The following is a 17,833-nucleotide window of genomic DNA, read 5'->3' as shown; positions in this document are numbered from 1 at the left end:
TTTATTGACTGATTGACTGTGTTATGGAACACTCATCTAATAGGTGTCAATGTTCAGCATGTGGATTTTCAGATTCAGCTCTCATCCTTTTTTTTTTAATAAGTTTTTATTGTGAAAATACCGTACAGAGGGGTTACAATTACATGAGCATGGTAATGAGTACATTTCTTATCAAGCATTGTTGCCTCCTCCTTTTTTTCCCCTACCATCCCTTCCCTCCCGTCTCCACAACTACACCCTCCCCCCTCGCCTAAATTGTAAAGTTCGTTTTCTGACATAGTGTCTTGTACATCTCATTGTTGCAATGGGTCCACCTGTCTCCCTATTTCAACAATTTATTTTTTCCCTTCTCCTCCCCCAAATTATACCAACTCAAATACAGTGAAAACAGGGGTTATATCGTGGGGGAGGTACATACAAAGCAACAAAAAAATCATGTGGTACCTTATAAATATGTTACAAACAATAGCAAGAAAGAAAAACCACTTGTGTCCTTATCTTGGGGTTCATTTCGCTTAACATCATCTTATCTGACCTTTTCTGCTTGTCTCAGACATATACTAGTTACTGCAAATTAGGGAAACCATGGGCCTGGCTTACTTCTCTTAATATACTTGATTTACTTCAGCTCCTAGTCTGAATACCCACTAAACTGGAAAGCATAGGAGTTTATTGTTGAATAAGCAATGAAGATCACAGCTCCAATAAATTGTCCTATTCAACTCATCTGATTGAACTGTATGACCTATAAACAGAAACAGACTTGGGACATAGTCCTACCACAAGAAAGGCTGATGATATGCAGGAAAATTTACATAGATAATACAGATGGTGGATCATTGTTCAAACTATAACTGAAGTATAATGGTCCATTCTGACTGTCAAGCTAGCAAATATTGACTGCATTTCCCATAGACTATCAATTCCACTCTGAATCATGGAAGATCTGAAATTTTACTATTAAAACCTGGACAAGCCAGATATCTGTGGCTCATGCTTGTTATTCTAGCTACTCAGGAGGCTGAGATCAAAGGATCATGGTTTGAAGACTCTTTTCTTCCATTAACCAGAAAATGCCAGAAATAGATTGTTTCTGTCAAACTCTAGCTCACACTGACCTCCTGCCACAGTTTCCCGTATTCAATGTTATCAAAAAGCCTATTCATAAAAGACTGGTACCTAGGACTTAGGATTTAGAAAGGGATTCAGGGACCCAACCCTCTTTCTTTCCTTACTTTGGCTTACCTCGTGATTGTTCTTCCTATACATGTTTCCATCTTGGGATGCTGCCCTCAGCTGCCCTCAACAAGTGCCAAACCAAGCAGTCACCTGAGTTAAGAGTTTGAATTTCAAGAAAGTGTGAGCTGCACATATCCTTCCTCCTAAAAATTGGGATTTTCTTTTAATAACACGAAGATATCTAAATGGAAATTCAGGTGCACAGAGTGGGGTCATTAATATAAACTATACTAAAAGCTGTGGAGAAATCTTCAAAATAGGATAAGTGGAATAAGCTGGAAGATTTTAAGGGAGCAGGGTAAAGAATGCCTAGAATTCTGTACACTGAGCATTTCAGATGATTCTGGCTGAGTCCCAGGACCAAAATGCAGATAGAGGTACAAACAGTATAGTTAAGGTTAATGGAATACAGATGGATAGGGGATTCAGATAGTGGCTGCAGTAAAGGTCATACTCTTTACACCTTGCCAGAGAAATCAGATGTATCGCATTCATGCTCTAAACGTTTTGGAAGGCTAAACTAAAAGCTGATTGAGTAATTTATTTGACAGAGGCAATTTTAAGATAGCAAAGCACTCATATGGTACTGTGGCCATTACTGGCTACTTTTAGTCAGGTGAATAGTGACCAAAATGAAGCTGGGAAGGGAAAATTTTCAGCCAAGCCAGGAAAACTGGAAAGAAAAAGCAGATTTGAGGGACAAAAACACGGCCAAGAAGGGTGTCATTAGTAGCCACTTCCTAAAGAGACTACCAAGAATCATTCGCCATTAATCATTAAGGCAAAAAGGAAGATGCTTTGAGACATTCTCAACATTTTTCAAGGCCCTCACTTCCATCACAGGACCATGAAAAGTCTAAAAATATAAAGGAAAATGTACTGGAGGACACGTGCGGTAAGCTTTGCATGTTCAGGGTCATCTTGATATCCTGGATAGCCAGTGAGTACAACAGGACTGCTGTGGCTGGGTCCGGCTGCAGCTAATGCTGGAGACAGCCTCGCATTCTCCAAGTGGTTCTGGTTTTGCAGTGAGCTGAATGTAAGAGTTATGGAGTGATGGCAGCTTCCACTGAAATGTAATAGAACCTGGAAAGACAAGCAGTGTACTGTACTGCAGGGTTAGAGTCGCCACCAGAAGCTCCTGATTGATGGGGCCTGGGAAAGGAGTGAAGTAGGAGTGAACTGAAGCTGAAGACAAAGTGAAATCCTCAGAAAGACAAAAGTTCCAGGCATTTGCAATGCCTTATGGGAAAATCTGCAAGCAATGCTTTGTTAAACCAAACCAGCATCTGGGCCATGACTAGCCCAGCAGTAAGGCTACGGCTGCCAAGCAAACCCTCAAGGGCAGATCTGGGGCCTAGAGGGTGCCCATGAGACCAGAGATGAAACATGAAGGTGTAGCATTAGACCTACTGGACTATAATTTTACTCTGGGTCAATTCCTCTTTTCATCCTCTTTAGAGTTAGACATCCTGTGTCTTGAGTTTGAACCCTTTGCCTTGAGCTATGTGACTTGAATTTGCACATTTTTCAGGAGCTCACAGCTAAGTGTCAGCGGACAGTTTGTCCTCAGTCTTGTAGCAATGCTAGATCAGCTGGGTATGTGGAAGATATAACGGATGTGTTTGCATTGAAGGCCAGACAAAAAGTTACTCATTAGATACTGAAATGTTTCTTACAAAAAGACTGTTCCAGGCTGGGAAGGTGGCTCAGTGGTAAAGTGCCTGCTTTGCATGCATGAGGCCCTGGGTTCAATTCCTCAGCGCCACATAAGCAGAAAAAGCTGGAAGTGGTGCTGTGGCTCAAGTGGTAGCACTAGCCTTGAGCTGAAGAGCTGAGGGACATTGTCCAGGCCCAGAGTTCAGGCCCCACAAGTGACTAAATAAATAAATAAATAAATAAATAAGACTATTTCTCAGGCTGCCACAACTTGGAGGTGGAAGAAAGCTGTGGAAGAAAGGGCCAAGTACTTAGGTTATTGGAAATAGGCCTTCAAGAGGGATTATGAAACCCTGGCCATTCTCAGTCTCTGTGCTTAAGTTAGAATTCTTACCATGGTGAGATATAACCTGCTGTCCTCACCAGGTGTCAAAAAAGTGGGATCAAAACTAACTCAAGCCTTTTCTCTTTATAGGTTAACTACCCCTGGCACTTCACTATGGCACTGCAAAGCAGACAAATACAGATCTGAACCTCTGTCTTTCATCCCTTTGTGTCTTAGAAGGGGAGACGCCAGTCAAAAGATCTCATCTAATTTAAAGCTGTACGATAGTAATGGACGTTTTCCATTAGTAAGAACACATGCTATGTGAAAGGATCAATTCGTATGTGTGTCGATTCACAGCAAAGTTCTAGGTCTATACAAAAAACTAAAATGTTAAGTGTTTAGAACGCAAGCTTCTCCTCATTACCAGTCCATCTGTTTGGCTCGATTAAGTTTCCTGGGCACAAAGTTCATGAAAGTGGTGGTCTTGTTCTTTGTGGTTGCCATAGTACATAATGAGGCCTGAATTTACTAGATTCTCAGTAGACATTCAATGAATCCTCCTCTAAGCAAAATCATTACACCGCTGAAAGATTCTATCACTGTATGTGTCAGTTATGAATAGAAATAGCAGTCTTGGCTTCCAAAGAAATCCAGAAATTAATGTCACGTTGAACATTTGGAAAACTTAAAATTACATACAACATATGGTACTTAATCATAGTATTTGGAGTCGATCAAAAGAGAACACAAGGGGCTGGGAAGGTGGCTCAGTGGTAGAGCACTTGCCTTGCATGCTCGAGGCCCTGGGTTCGATTCCTCAGCGCCACATAAGAAAAAAGCCAGAAGTGGCACTGTGGCTCAAGTGGTAGAGTGCTAGCCTTGAGCTGAAGAGCTGAGGGACAGCACCCAGGCCCAGAGTTCAGGCCCCACGACTGGACCCAAAAAAAAAAAAAAAAAAAAGAGAACACAAATTTCAATCATCAACATCTAGATAATGTGTATAACAGTGTTATAAAACTTAAGGAGCTGGGCACTGGTGGCTCACGCCTATAATCCTAGCTACTCAGGAGGCTGAGATCTGAGGATCACGATTCAAAGCCAGCCCAGGCAGGAAAGTCTGTGAAACTCTTATCTCCAATAAACCACCAGAAAAACCAGAGATGGCGCTGTAGCTCAAGTGGTAGAGCACTAGCCTTGAGCTGAAGAGCTGAGGAACAGCGCTCAGGCCCAGAGTTCAAGCCCCACAATTGACCAAAAAAAAAAAAGCTGGAAGTAGATATGTGGCTGAATTCTCAAGTGGTAGAATTCCAGCATTGAGCAGAAAAGCTAAGGGACCAGACCCTGAGTTCAACACCAAGTAATGGCACGAAACCAAACAACAACAAAAACAGCCCTCATTTTAGGAGTCCCAAAGTCATTATTCTGTAAGCCAAGTGCATTAGGGGAAAAAAAAAATGTAATGGATGGAGAAGAAAGAAAAATACATTTAGCTAAGTAGCCTAGCATGTGCCTCTGTAAAAGCAAGAGTGTAACACAATTCTACAGGAGTTTCATAAGATACTCCCTGTACACCAAAATTTCTATTCACATTTGATATTAGAGCTTGGTTGAAAATATGGTGAGTCTTAGCAGAGGTTTTTGATTGCATATCCAGGAACAAGGCTGACATGAAATCTGAAACATGGTCAAAAATTCTTTAAAAATTAACTACCATTATCAGAAGATTAATTGAAAACCTATGTTTCCTGTCTACTCAGACTTCTGAATTTGCCAAGATATTAACTCTCATCAGAGTTGTTTCCCCTCCTCCCCCTGCAAGCATTCCATATAGTTAATGATTCTTTCTCAGCTATTTTGTGTGGCAAAGGATTGCTGCCAAAATACTTAGAATTTTAGTGCAATTGAAAAAAATGCATCAGAGATTGCATGTCAACCATAATTCAAAGGAAAGAATGAAAGAAACCACATAATCACAGACAGAAATGCTACCCACACAGCCCTCATGTTACCCAAATCCCCAGACCAGCTTAAGACACCGATGTTATGAAAATGAGTAGTGTCCTACATGGCTTCAATGTATCTTTAATTCAACATGGACCAATGTCACAGAAAATGCCTTATAGTGTGCTTCTGTAAAGGTATACATGTCTCTTGTACTTTCTAAATAATCAGCCTGTGTTAATCAAGAGTTCTTAAGGATAACTGTCAGTAGGGTACCATTCTACGACATGAATAAATGAAATGCAATAATAAAGGGAAAATGAAATATAATGATTAGAAAAAGACATATGGACTGACATCTCCCCATTCACCCCCATTTCTGTTTTGGCCATATGTAATCTATATTTCTTGTTAGTAAGAGCTGGAAAGTGTACTTATTTTTCATTCATTAACAAAATAATATTACATGGCAGGTACCATTTTAGATTTTGCAAATACAACACAATGCCCCTGCCCTCATGGAGCTTAGATTTTAGAGGAAGAAACAAGATGAACAAATTGTAGTATGTCAAACATTGACAAATGAAGTAAATATAAATCATTAAAGAATAAAAGAGAAAGTTCAGAAGATAGGATACTATCAGTGAAGTAGGACTCTTGGAAGTTTCATGGACTAAGGAACATTAAGACAGAGAAAACTAAGGAACCAAAGGAGCAAAAATGCAAATATCTGAGAAAGGGTCTTCTAGGAAGGAAGATTCCTGCATGCATAGATAGAGTAGCTCTTCTTTGTCGAGCAGAATGCTCAATATACTCCACAAAGGGATACTTTGTGAGCTAAGAGGAAGAAGATGGAAAGGAGCCCTTGTTGAAGTAGGAGAGAAGGGGTAGAGGGTATGGTATGGATCACAATGAACCCTAGCATACTTCTGAAAGATCCTGAATTTATGCCTAAGTGAGGAAAGGCTACTGGATGGTTTAGAACAAAAAGGTGACATCATTCAGCAAGCATTCACTCTTACAGATGTGTATTACTTCACAGTGACAGGCTTGCTATTCAAAGCACTGTGCTTGGAGAACAAACTCACAGATAAGGCACCAGCAGTGAGGTCAATTAAATTTAAAAAGCAGATAATACTAGTAGTTGAATTAAAAGATAGCACTTAGTGAGCTGTACTTGCTATATACCTGCCAATGATTAAAATATTAGATGTAGTCATTATAATAAGAAATAAACTAGAAACTGACTTAACATATCAAGATCTTAAAACATCTAAGCAAGAATTTGAATAATTTCTTGAGGTAATAATGACTTCATAATAATGGTTTACTTACTATAAACATCAGGAAATTAAAAAATATTGAAATAATATTTTGTCTCAAGTATTTTTTAAAAGTATGTTAAAAATCATAGTTGATAAATCATAAAAGGGTAGTTAAAGACCTTTAACTTAGCAAAATTCCCAAAGAGTGTATGTGTGTGTGCAAATATCTCTTATATACTAGTTATATATCAGTGCTAGAAATCTAAAGTATAAAATTCTCTTTTCCTTATGTATGCTAAAAAAAAACATAAAACAAACAAACAAAAAACAAGCATAACCCAAGAGCTACTAATTCCAGCCCATGCTGGCATCTTGAAGTTGTACCTTATCAAACCTTCCCTTCACCTCTTCTGCTCTGCCCTGTTCTCTGTTCAAAGCACACTACATTTGAATAAATATCCAACACTTCACCACTTTTATTCTTTTCCAGAAGGTTCTCCCTATTCTCGACAAGCTTTCTCCTACAGCCACGGCATATAGCTGAATGTTGTATTCTTCTGCTTCAAGATCCCTGATCCTCCAAGTTAAAGTACAAACTTCCAGCATAATGTAAAAAGCAATGAGGTTGTTATATATCAGGCTAAGTCATCTCTTGCATGTTTGTAAACCAGAGTTCTCAGAGCTACTTTATTCATTCCAAATGCTCTTCTATTCATACACATGTCCTTTTTATAAACATGTCCTCATTTGTAAACCCTGTTATTTTCTGTCATTCTGGGTTAGCTGTTACAACATCTTGTTATGAATACAATTGCATTTTATTACAACTACCTTATTACAGGGGTATGGTCCTTGTTTAAACACAAATAAACATGTTTGGCAAATAAACATCTAACCCCTAAACAAATTTTGCTATCTTACATTTTCCTCACCCTTTCTACTCCAATACCTTCAACAGATATATTCATTGACTATAAATACTGCCAAATTTTGTGCTTGATGCTGAAGTACAGCATAGTTCAAACATAAATAAAGATATACTCTAAGAATATAATCTTAAAAAGATAACTTTACACTAACAGATAATTATATAACAGGATAGTATTTGAGATATGAAAACATGAATGCAAATTGGAGGCCACACAATTCTACAGAAAGTTAAAAAATGTACAGTTTAAAAAGTTACAGATTAGTAATGAGCTTTGTTATCTATCTCTCTATCTTTCATTAGTGAATGAAAGCGAGGTCTTACACTTGTTAGGCAAATGCTCTATCACTTAAGTCATGCCTCTGAATAATAGATGATAATAAGGGCAATGAAAAAGTACTCACTACTTTATATATGCAAAGGTAACCCCTCTGTATATCATCTTAACAATAAAATTAATTTTTAAAAAAGCTTACAAATGGCATAAAAGAAAAGGAAACCAAGCAACAAATTGTCTTACAGTATGAAGACACATAATTAATAAAGATGTGACATACTATTGTGCAAGGTTGGCAGATGATCTAGTGATACACTAATCCACAAAATAGAAAACTAAATCACTGAGGCTTTTACAGGACAAGTAGCATAGCATCTTTTACATAGTGGCACTTCGGATCTATGTAGAATTAAAATCTGAACCTATCCTAAACATTTCATTCAGCTTCCAATCATAAAATCTACCAATTGTACAATCATAAAAATAAGGAAAAGACCAAATTATAGGCTCTTTTCTGCAGATCAAAATACAGGCTCCATTTGACATGGTCTGAATGGCAATAGGATGCCATACAGTTGTTGCTCAATAAGTTCTGAAAAGAACTGAGGATATGCCCTATTTAACTCTTGATGCTCTCGTAAATCACGCAGCACACTGACATGTATTATTCTTTGCACATATGTCAGACCAAATCACTATGCAGCAATGATAACTCTAAAGGCATAGCTAGTGCTGGTGGCTGCCTGAGTCATCAGTCAACTAGCTGTCATCCTAACTAATCACGAGGCTGAGATATGAGGATCAGAATTTGAAGTCAGGCACAGCAGAAAAGTCTGTAAGACTCTTGTCTGCAATTAAATTTCAAAAGTGAGGTTGTAGCTCAAGCAGTAGCACTAGGTTTGACTAAAACAATTAACGGACAGTGTCCAGGACCTGAGTTCAAATACTAATAATCTCTTTCTCTCTCTCTGTCGCACAGACACACACACATACACACACATACACACACACAAAGTACTTGTACATCAAACAGGCAAAAGAGATTTGTTCAGCTGTCATTAAGGAAAATTCTCAAAAAGGGAAAAACCAAAATTGTGCATGTGCCATCGGCAGTTGGACTAAATTAAGCATCTCCTAAAATAGAAATTTGATATTGAGGTTTGCAAGTCACTAGTTAATTATTAATATCAGTACAAATATACTTGCAATACACATACCTGCATACCTCACAATTATTAGCTACATTAATGTTCAAATTACTACAGAAGATAAATAACAGTCATCTGAAGGTACAGATAAGGAACAAAAGAGCAGCTGTATATATCGCCATTATCTCCAAAGTAGTTAATTTCCAACTTCTAACATGGAACCTAGGGCTAACTGACAATAGTCCATACTATCAACCCCCTTGAATTTGCTAAAATTTTCTATTGAGAAGGGAAAAATGCTCCTCTACCCCTCATTTTCTTTTGTGGTTTCTTCAACTAGATCTAAGAAGTGAGTTACTCAAGGCAGAAGAACTAAAACAACATGTAAATTATTTAATTATACCTATATAAATTATGTAATTTATTTAAATTCACATGTAAATGGGGATGTTTCTAACCCATAAAATATATATTAATGAAGAAGAAAGAAGCAAATTGATCTCAGGATGTTAGAATACTACTAAGAGTTATATGGAAGTGTGTAAAACCTATTAGAAGATAAGAACGTATGCACTCAATTTAATGACAGCCCATTTGCCACCCTCTGGTGATTAAAGCTGTTTCTTCACCTTGATATGGATTGGACACATTTCACTAAAGAATTTTGATGGCTAGCTTTAGGTAGGAAAAGACAGGGCAAATGGCTCTTCCTTCAGTAATTGTTCTCAAGTGATTTCACCCTAAATGGTTCAAATTATCAATGTAGAATACTGAGGCGAGACATGTGTCTGTCCTTCAAAGACAAACATTTAACTATCATCACTCTCATATTTTTCACTCGATCATTCTTGCACTTCTCAGATCCTAATTGATGCCATTAGCTTCAGTGTAATTTCCCAAGTGAAATCATTGCAATTTCTTCATCAGTGCCCATTCCCTTCCACCTTTTTGTTCCTGAGGTTTATGTTAGGAACACCTTTCTAAATATTGACACAGCACAGACAAAATTGAAATAAATAATTACTAGATGTAATGTTCTATATACGAAAGCAGCCAGATAGGGAGCATATAATGAGTGATGGTTTCCTTTTTTTTTTTTCCTTTTTACTCAGAGAGCTTTCCTAGGGAAATCAGAGGAAGAAGATATTAGAATTCTAAGGTAATAAAATGTCATCCATTTTAGTAAGGCAAGAGGAAGACCAAGTTTCCTGCTCTGGTTTCCATAGTATAAATGTCACTCAGAAAGAATGAATATACTTGAGAGGTTTCCATTTTAGAGATATCTTAGAAGAGGGGAAAGGATAAATCTTTTTAAGTATGTCAAAATATTCTGCTGTACTAAATGAAACATATCTTCAGGAGAAATTGCTTAACCACGGCCTAACTGACTGGGATTTTACCAAAACTGGAGCTTTCTTCACCAGCTCCAGCTGGGTTTCATCATCACAGGAGGTTGATAACCAAATCTGGTCACCAGGACACATTTATTCTGTCAGAGAAAGGAAATCTCAATTTGAGTCCCTCCAGCCTTCCACAGGGAAGAAGGCAAATATGCAACCTCACCCCTCCAGCCATCCCATCACACCTCAGAGAGAGGGGGTGAAGAAGAACTTTCACAGGCCATGAGTTCAGATGCACTTACACTTTCTATTTCTTGTTCTTTTTTTCTACCCTTATTCTCTCTTTTATTTGCCTACAGTTATTCTACTTCAGAAAAGATCCCAGAATTCTTTTATTTTCTCCATTTTATCATGTTCACTTTCAACAGAAAATGACAAGGCATATATAAAAGCAAAATACACATTTTAAGGAGATTAAGCCAGGGTCAAAACGGAGTCGGATGTAGTGGGGAGTTTGAAATTGAACATAACCCTTTCTCCAATGCTAGGATTATAGGCATGTACTCACATGTCTGGCTCTAAAATAAGTTTGTAAAATATAACTGAGAAGAGAAAAAATAGAATGCTACTGAACTAGCAAAATATAGAAACCACAAAATATAGAAAATGGAAAAAGAAAAGCCAATATTAAATAGGAAACAAATATGATAGTAATCAATATATAATTAATCACTTTAAAACTTCATTATGTGAATATATCCACTAAAGGCACAAATCACCAGCATAGATCAAAGAACAATAGCTACCTATTTGCTGCCCAAGAAGAAACAAACTTTAGAAATAATGACACCTAGAGAGCAAAAGTAAAAAGCTATCCCATGTTAATACTGATCAAAAATATCAGAAGTGATCCTGTTGACTTCAGACAAAGCAGATTTCACAGCAAAGAAAGTTTTCAGAGCTAATACTATTCCTGAAATAATAATTATTACTTAATATAATTATTTAATAATGATAATAGATCTGTCAATGCTGTAATACAAGTAACAATCTATAATGCATATGTGCTAACAAGAGAAGGTAGAATACAGAAAGCAAAGTCTAGCAGAAGGTCAAGGATGAGTGGATGGATGCACTGATGGCTGCTAAGAACTTTTAACTTCCTTCTATCTAAAAAGAGCAAACAGAACGAGCAGAAATAGAGAAGATATAACTGAACTAATAATGATTACTAGTATGACTGTCATCTATTGACCGCACCAAAATTGTAAATTACGTATCATTTTAAAACTGATAGGGGCATTCGCTACGGAGTCTACATTCTTGGCCACAAAATATTTCTTAACAAATTTGAAAGCTATCATTGTCTTCTCTCAGACGACAATGGAAGTAAGCTAGAATTTTTAACAGAAAGATAGCTAGTAAAACCCCAAACACTTGAGTGTTAAAAGTTATCATGCTCCAGACCTTGGTGGCTCATGCCTATAACCCTACCTACTCAGGAGACTGAGACAGGAGGATCCCAGTTCAAAGTCAGCCTGTGAAGAAAAGTCACCATGAAACTCGTATGTCCAATTAACTGCTAAACAACCGGAAGTGGAACTAAATTGTAGAGTGCTAGCCTTTAGCAAAAGCGCTCATGTACATTTGACCATATAAGATGATGTTAAACGAAATGAACCCCAAGAAAGGGACACAATTATCTTTTTTTTCTTGCTTGCTATTGTTTCTAACTTATTCTAATGTACTATGTGATTTTTTTTGTTTCTTTGCAGTATGTTCCTCCCCCATGGTATAAATCCTGTTCGCACTGTATTTGATGTTGGTGCCCTGCATCTTGTATATACACTTCTCTAATTCAAGGAGGGGAAGTAAAAAACAAAATGCTTAAATAAGGATACAGGCTGACCCATTGTAACAATGAGATGTACAAGACACTATGTTGAAAATGAACTCTACAACTCGGGTGGGGAGTTGGGGGGAGGGGTTGTAGAGGTGGGAGGGAAGGGATGTTAGGGGAAAAACAAAGGAGGAGGCAACAATGCTCAATAGGAAATGTACTCATTACCTTACTCATGTAACGGTACCCCTCTGTACAGCATTTTTTATTTATTTTTTTATTGTGAAAATACTGTACTTACATGGGCAAGATAATGAGTACATTTCTTATCAAGCATTGTAGCCTCTTCCTTTGTTTACCCTTCCCATCCCTTGCCATTCTCCTCCCACCCGCCCCCCACCCAATCCCCCCCCCACCAAAGTTGTAAAGTTCGTTTTCGACATAACGACTTATACATCTCATTGTTGCAATGGGTCCACCTGTATCCCTATTGAAACGATTTGGTTTTCCCCTTCCCCTCCACAAATCATACCGACATCAAATATAGTGAAAGCAGGGTTATACCGTGGGGGAGGGACATACAAAGCAACAAAGAAATAATCTTATAAATGTGTTAGAAACAATCGCATGAAAGAAAAAAAAACATTTGAATACATAACTTAGGGTTCATTTCCCTAACATCAACCTATCTGACCTTTTCTGCTTGACTCAGACATATACTAGTTATTGCAAATAAGGGAAACCATAGGACCTATGTTTCTTTGGGCCTGGCTTACTTCACTTAATATAATTTTTTTCCATGTCTTTCCATTTCCTAACAAATGGGGCAATGTCATTCTTTGTGATGGAGGCATAGAATTCCATTATATATATATATATATATATATATATATATATATATATATATATATATACCACATTTTCTTGATCCATTCATCTACTGAGGGGCATTTGGGTTGGTTCCATATCTTAGCTATGGTAAATAATGCTGCAATAAACATAGATGTGCTGGTAGCTTTAGTATGGTCTTGTTTGTAAACATTTTGGTAAATACCCAAAAGTGGGATTGCTGTGTCACAGGGGAGCTCTATGTGGAGTCTTTTGAGGAACCTCCATACTGCTTTCCAAAGTGATTAAACAAGTTTACACTCCCACCAACAATGCAGTAAGGTTCCCTTCTGTCCACATCCTCTCCAGCATCCATTGTTATTAGAGTTCTTGATTATAGCCATTCTACCTAGGATGAGGTGGAATCTCGATGTTGTTTTGATTTGCAATTCTTTTATGGGTAAGGAGGCTGAGAATTTCTATGTACTGGTTTGGCATTGAAAGAGCCTATATTGAAGACAGATAAACAGATGGATAGAGACAGACAGAGAAACAAATGAGGTGGAAGGGAGAGGAACAAAGAGAGGAAGAGAAGATGAGAAAAGAAATTCAATGCTGTTTTTCAAGAGTAGAGGAAATAAATTTATTGATGTTATAGTATATTATGGACTTACGATCCTAGAAGATAAGGTTACATGGATTATAAAAACAAACAAAAATATGTTAGCTTATGAAACTAATGTTTATGTATGATTGTATTTTAAAATAAGACTGCAGGTCTAAAAATCATATAATTATTGTGTGTAATGTTCATTCATCTGTTAAATAATCATGTACTATTGTGTGTACAATCAATGAATGGCACTGGAAAATCTGTACAATTATTAGAACAAGTTCATTACTTTGTTCAGTATAATGCAGTGGATTAAAATACTTTATGGATAATACAATCCATAATTACATACTAGTAGAAAAAATAAAAAATAAATAATCATAAATAACATGCAAAATGTCATAAATGTTCATTATTTTTAGCATTGTGCCATAGGGTATGTACATAAATACAAGATGCAATAGTCTATGTGGTAATGTGAGCTCACATTATTCTTTTTAAGAATATGTGTACTGCCTATATGTGTTACATGTCTGTGCAACATGTGTATGCTTATATCTGTTTTGATTCACATATCAGCAAAAGATAGCAAACCTTTCATATAATATGTAAGTCTCAATCTGTATTGCAGTACACAGCTTTACTCTGCTGTACTCTGAAATATTAATGAGTCGGAAATTATGCTAAAACCATCATGAAAATAATGACTAATGTCTCAGAAGGACATCTGTTTATTGGTCTGGAATCAGATTAATTTCTTCTGCTACAAAAAATCCTGAAATTTAAGGCATGAATCACCCTGTCTAATGATTAAATAAAAATTTTTAAAAAAAGATTGAAAGAAAAAAATGCCCTTGCAATAATCAGTGAAATAATCAGAAGTGTCATCCCATGACTTTCCCCTTACTTAAAAAATAAAATAAAAAGGCTTACAACTTGGAGTTCATCTTTTTACAAGTATTATCTCCACCTTGTCCCTATTCAAAGACAAAACAAGGCTGAATGAATATAGGACTGCTGCTTTTTTTTTTTTTTTAGAATTAATCTTCCACACAAGGAAATGAAGAAAACGTGTTATTTCTTCCAGAGAAAATAATGCATAGTGCTAAGAATGCAGCCTTTTGTACTTCCCAGGAGAATAGTATCCCTATGTTCAAATCATCCCATCACTTAATGGGCTTCCTGGAAGTTAGTCACCAATTACATATGGTTCTCCTATCCAACAATGGAAAACACCTCCGCCACACCCACAGAGGAAGAAGGTCACCCTCCAGAGATTGCCACTTAGCTTTATCACATATATTGATTACAGGCCCTGGCATTTCCCAGCAGTCAGCATAAGCAAGTTTGACTTATTGGTACCTCAAAAACTTCTTCATCCAAAATCCTTGTTCCAAACACGGTAATCCCATTGGTATCCACAATCGATCTCTCGCTTCTGTCGAGTGGTTTTGTGGTTTTCTTCTTACAATCCACAATCATCGTCACAGTTTTCTTCTCCACGCTGATTGCTACTCGATGCCACCTGCGAAAGTCAAAGTCATTCTTTGGTTAAGTCTGGAAGACCTGGGGTGCCAAACCATTATACAGGTAAAAATGCTGTGAAAGACACATTTCAAAACTGAGCTGAAATACAATTAGACAATAAAAAACTCTTCAGCTCCTGTATCAAGGGAGTTGGTCATCAGTGACTATGTGTGGTCTATTCCTTGAGATTGCCCATCAATGATATGTCTTCTCCTTGAAAGACTGCCCTCCATCCTTCCGCAGCTCCTGAACGTTCTAATTGTAAAACACGATGCACTATACTCCTGTCTTTCCTCCCATCTATTCCCAGGGCATACATTTTATATCCTCCCCCCACCCCCCAGCTTTAAATTCAAGACGGTTAGAGATCACAACTGTGAGCAGGATCCAAGACTGAGACACAATATCTGTCCTTCTTTTCCACAGTGGTTGGCAGGCAATGGAGGGAGGCTGGAAGAAAGTAGGGTCAGGGTGTGTATGGACTGAGAGGGTAGATTCACTTCGCAGATACTGCTGGGTGCTGCTGGGGGAGGGATGATGGCAAGCATAGAGGGGAGACCAAGCCAGCCTTTTAGAAACGCACCCTAACTTTACTGTTAAAGAAGTGGGTTTTATTAGCCAAATCTGGTGCTAACATAAACCACTAAGTACAGCTCACTTGGATTCTGTAAGCCTTTCTGGGTTATATTTTATTTATTTTCCAAATGGAAAAGTGCTAGATTAATATTCCAGAAGTGTCTAGGACTCGATCCATAAAAGAAAGTACCAAGAAAGTTGCAGGAGCCTTCTTCAAATGTCTGTTTCCCTGATACTTGGCATGGCTACTGATGAGGACCAAATGTATTTCCATATACACTTCATCTCTTACTCTTTCCACCAGCACATTCAGCAAGCATAGATGCCTGCCACATTTGAATACAGCAAAGATTTCTATAAAGAGCCACTTAATACACTGAGAGTCAAATTTACACATAGCTCATGCCAAGAAGCCTGTGTCTTCACTTAAACCTTTCCTAGTATGGCTGATTGGTGCTTTTCATTAGCAAAATAAAGATGAATTCAATTGTCCAAGCTGATTAGGTCTTTAAACTTGACCTTGTGCTGAATAACTGAACTGTGGGAATGAAAGCTCATCGCAGCATCTCACCTAATATGCAAAATGCTAAATGAACACAATTTTTTATGTCTTTAATTATTTTCATCCTGCTATAACACTCTTGTACATCCTCCAAAAAATAATTTTTTCTAATTCTTATTAATGCATGTTAGTTGTATAAAGGGTTGTATTGTATCAGCACTTGTAAAAAGGGTGATTTTTCAATACGTGCATGCAGTATACTCTGATCAACTTCTTCCCCCTCCTTTCTAGATATCCGCTGGCTTGCTGTCCTCTTCATCCTACTGGACTAGTGTTTCTGATATTGCTTAATATAAAGGGGCCACTAGAAGCAGGATGTTGCATCTGCATCCTTCCTCCTGGAACACACACACACACAGTGCTATGCCTTCACCTTTCTGATGGACCACCACCTAGGTGAAGAACTAATTCCCCGATTTCTCCTCTTAAAATTGCACTGCCAACGTTATTGCCTAACCTCTGTTCTGTTCCACTTTACCCTTATATCATTTGTACAATTGATCAATAATTTTATCTTAAAATAGTCTTTGTTTGTCTGCCCAGACTGTGAAGTAAACTGGGCATAAGGTAATATTTTACTATTCATTTATTTTTTTCATAATAATTGACACAAACAGCTGTTAAGTGATTGAACGAAAGCATTATTTTCAGCACACTCAAAACATTCATTACTTACTTTCCATCAGCAATATTAACAGTTCTAAAGAGGGGATAGTCTTCTGGGGCGGGTTTTCCAGTGTGGTCTTCAAACAGAAAAACAGGTGATCTTCCAACCTCAACACCAACTTGCTGAATACCATGTTCATTATAGATAGATAAAAGGAAAGATTGAATTCCTTTTTTGGGTTTTACTGTGAATAATATTGAGAAATCTTCAGGGAAATTTCCTGATGAGAAACGAAGAACAGAGAGTTAGAAATTTCAGATTTGCAAAAAGTTCATTATCACACACATTATTTCAGTACAGAAATGTTGTAGTGACATGTCATGAACAGTATTAATTTTATCATCCTTTCAACAACTAAAGAGTTTCTGATCACACAATACAATTTTACTAATGAGTGCATGTATCACTATCCATCAGAACTATTATTTATAGTTACATGCAGCTATTCTAAATTAACAAATGTATACTCAATTATCCCTCCATCTTCTCTTTCCTTGACATGGAAAACGGACACAAGTATCCCTCACACTATCTGAACTACACATGTACGTGGTAAACACCTAATAAATAAACATGCCATTTAGGGATTACCACAAGTAGTATATTTCAAATAGCTAAGCAATAATTTTTTTTTTTGTCGGTCATGGGGGCTGAACTCTGGGCCTGGGCGCTGTCCCTCAGCTCTTCAGCTCAAGGCTAGCGCCCTACCACTTGAGCCATAGCACCACTTCCGGCTTTTTTCTGTTTATGTGGTACTGAGGAATCGAACCCATGGCCTCATTTATGCTAGGCAAGCACTCTACCACTGAGCCAACTTCCCAGCCCAAGCAATTACTACTTATTGTACTTTTATAAAAAGTCACTGAATATAAATTTATTAAATTGTGGGCTTTATTTTTCAAAGAAGATCTACACATAATCTATGAATATAGCATATATTATATATATCATACATTATAACATATATATTATATTATATACAACATACTATTTGAGCTTACTAATATTCTGGCAAATAAGTGAAATAGAAAATATTATTTGAGGCATAAGATTACTCAATTCATAAATTTTCCAATTGCAAAGATGTATATTTTC

At 37.2% G+C, this 17,833-nt stretch overlaps 1 protein-coding gene across 4 annotated transcripts in view; it reads right to left on the bottom strand.

Annotated features, from left to right (window-relative positions):
• Col11a1 (collagen type XI alpha 1 chain) overlaps window positions 1–17,833 on the bottom strand; it is a 170,504-nt gene that overhangs the window by 125,741 nt on the left and 26,930 nt on the right. For all 4 annotated transcript variants that reach the window (XM_042678073.1, XM_042678088.1, XM_042678065.1 and 1 more), the window contains exons 3-4: window positions 16,748–16,958; window positions 14,769–14,931 (exon numbers count right to left, since the gene is read on the bottom strand). In XM_042678073.1, the coding sequence (XP_042534007.1) occupies window positions 14,769–14,931; window positions 16,748–16,958 (374 nt within the window). The remainder of the gene's footprint in view (window positions 1–14,768; window positions 14,932–16,747; window positions 16,959–17,833) is intronic.

Source organism: Dipodomys spectabilis, unplaced genomic scaffold, assembly GCF_019054845.1.
Source record: "Dipodomys spectabilis isolate Male_0828 unplaced genomic scaffold, ASM1905484v1 ptg000002l, whole genome shotgun sequence".
In the NCBI taxonomy this organism is placed as follows: domain Eukaryota; kingdom Metazoa; phylum Chordata; class Mammalia; order Rodentia; family Heteromyidae; genus Dipodomys; species Dipodomys spectabilis.
Note: the sequence above shows the minus strand (reverse complement) of the source record. Positions and strands in the feature narration are given on the sequence as shown.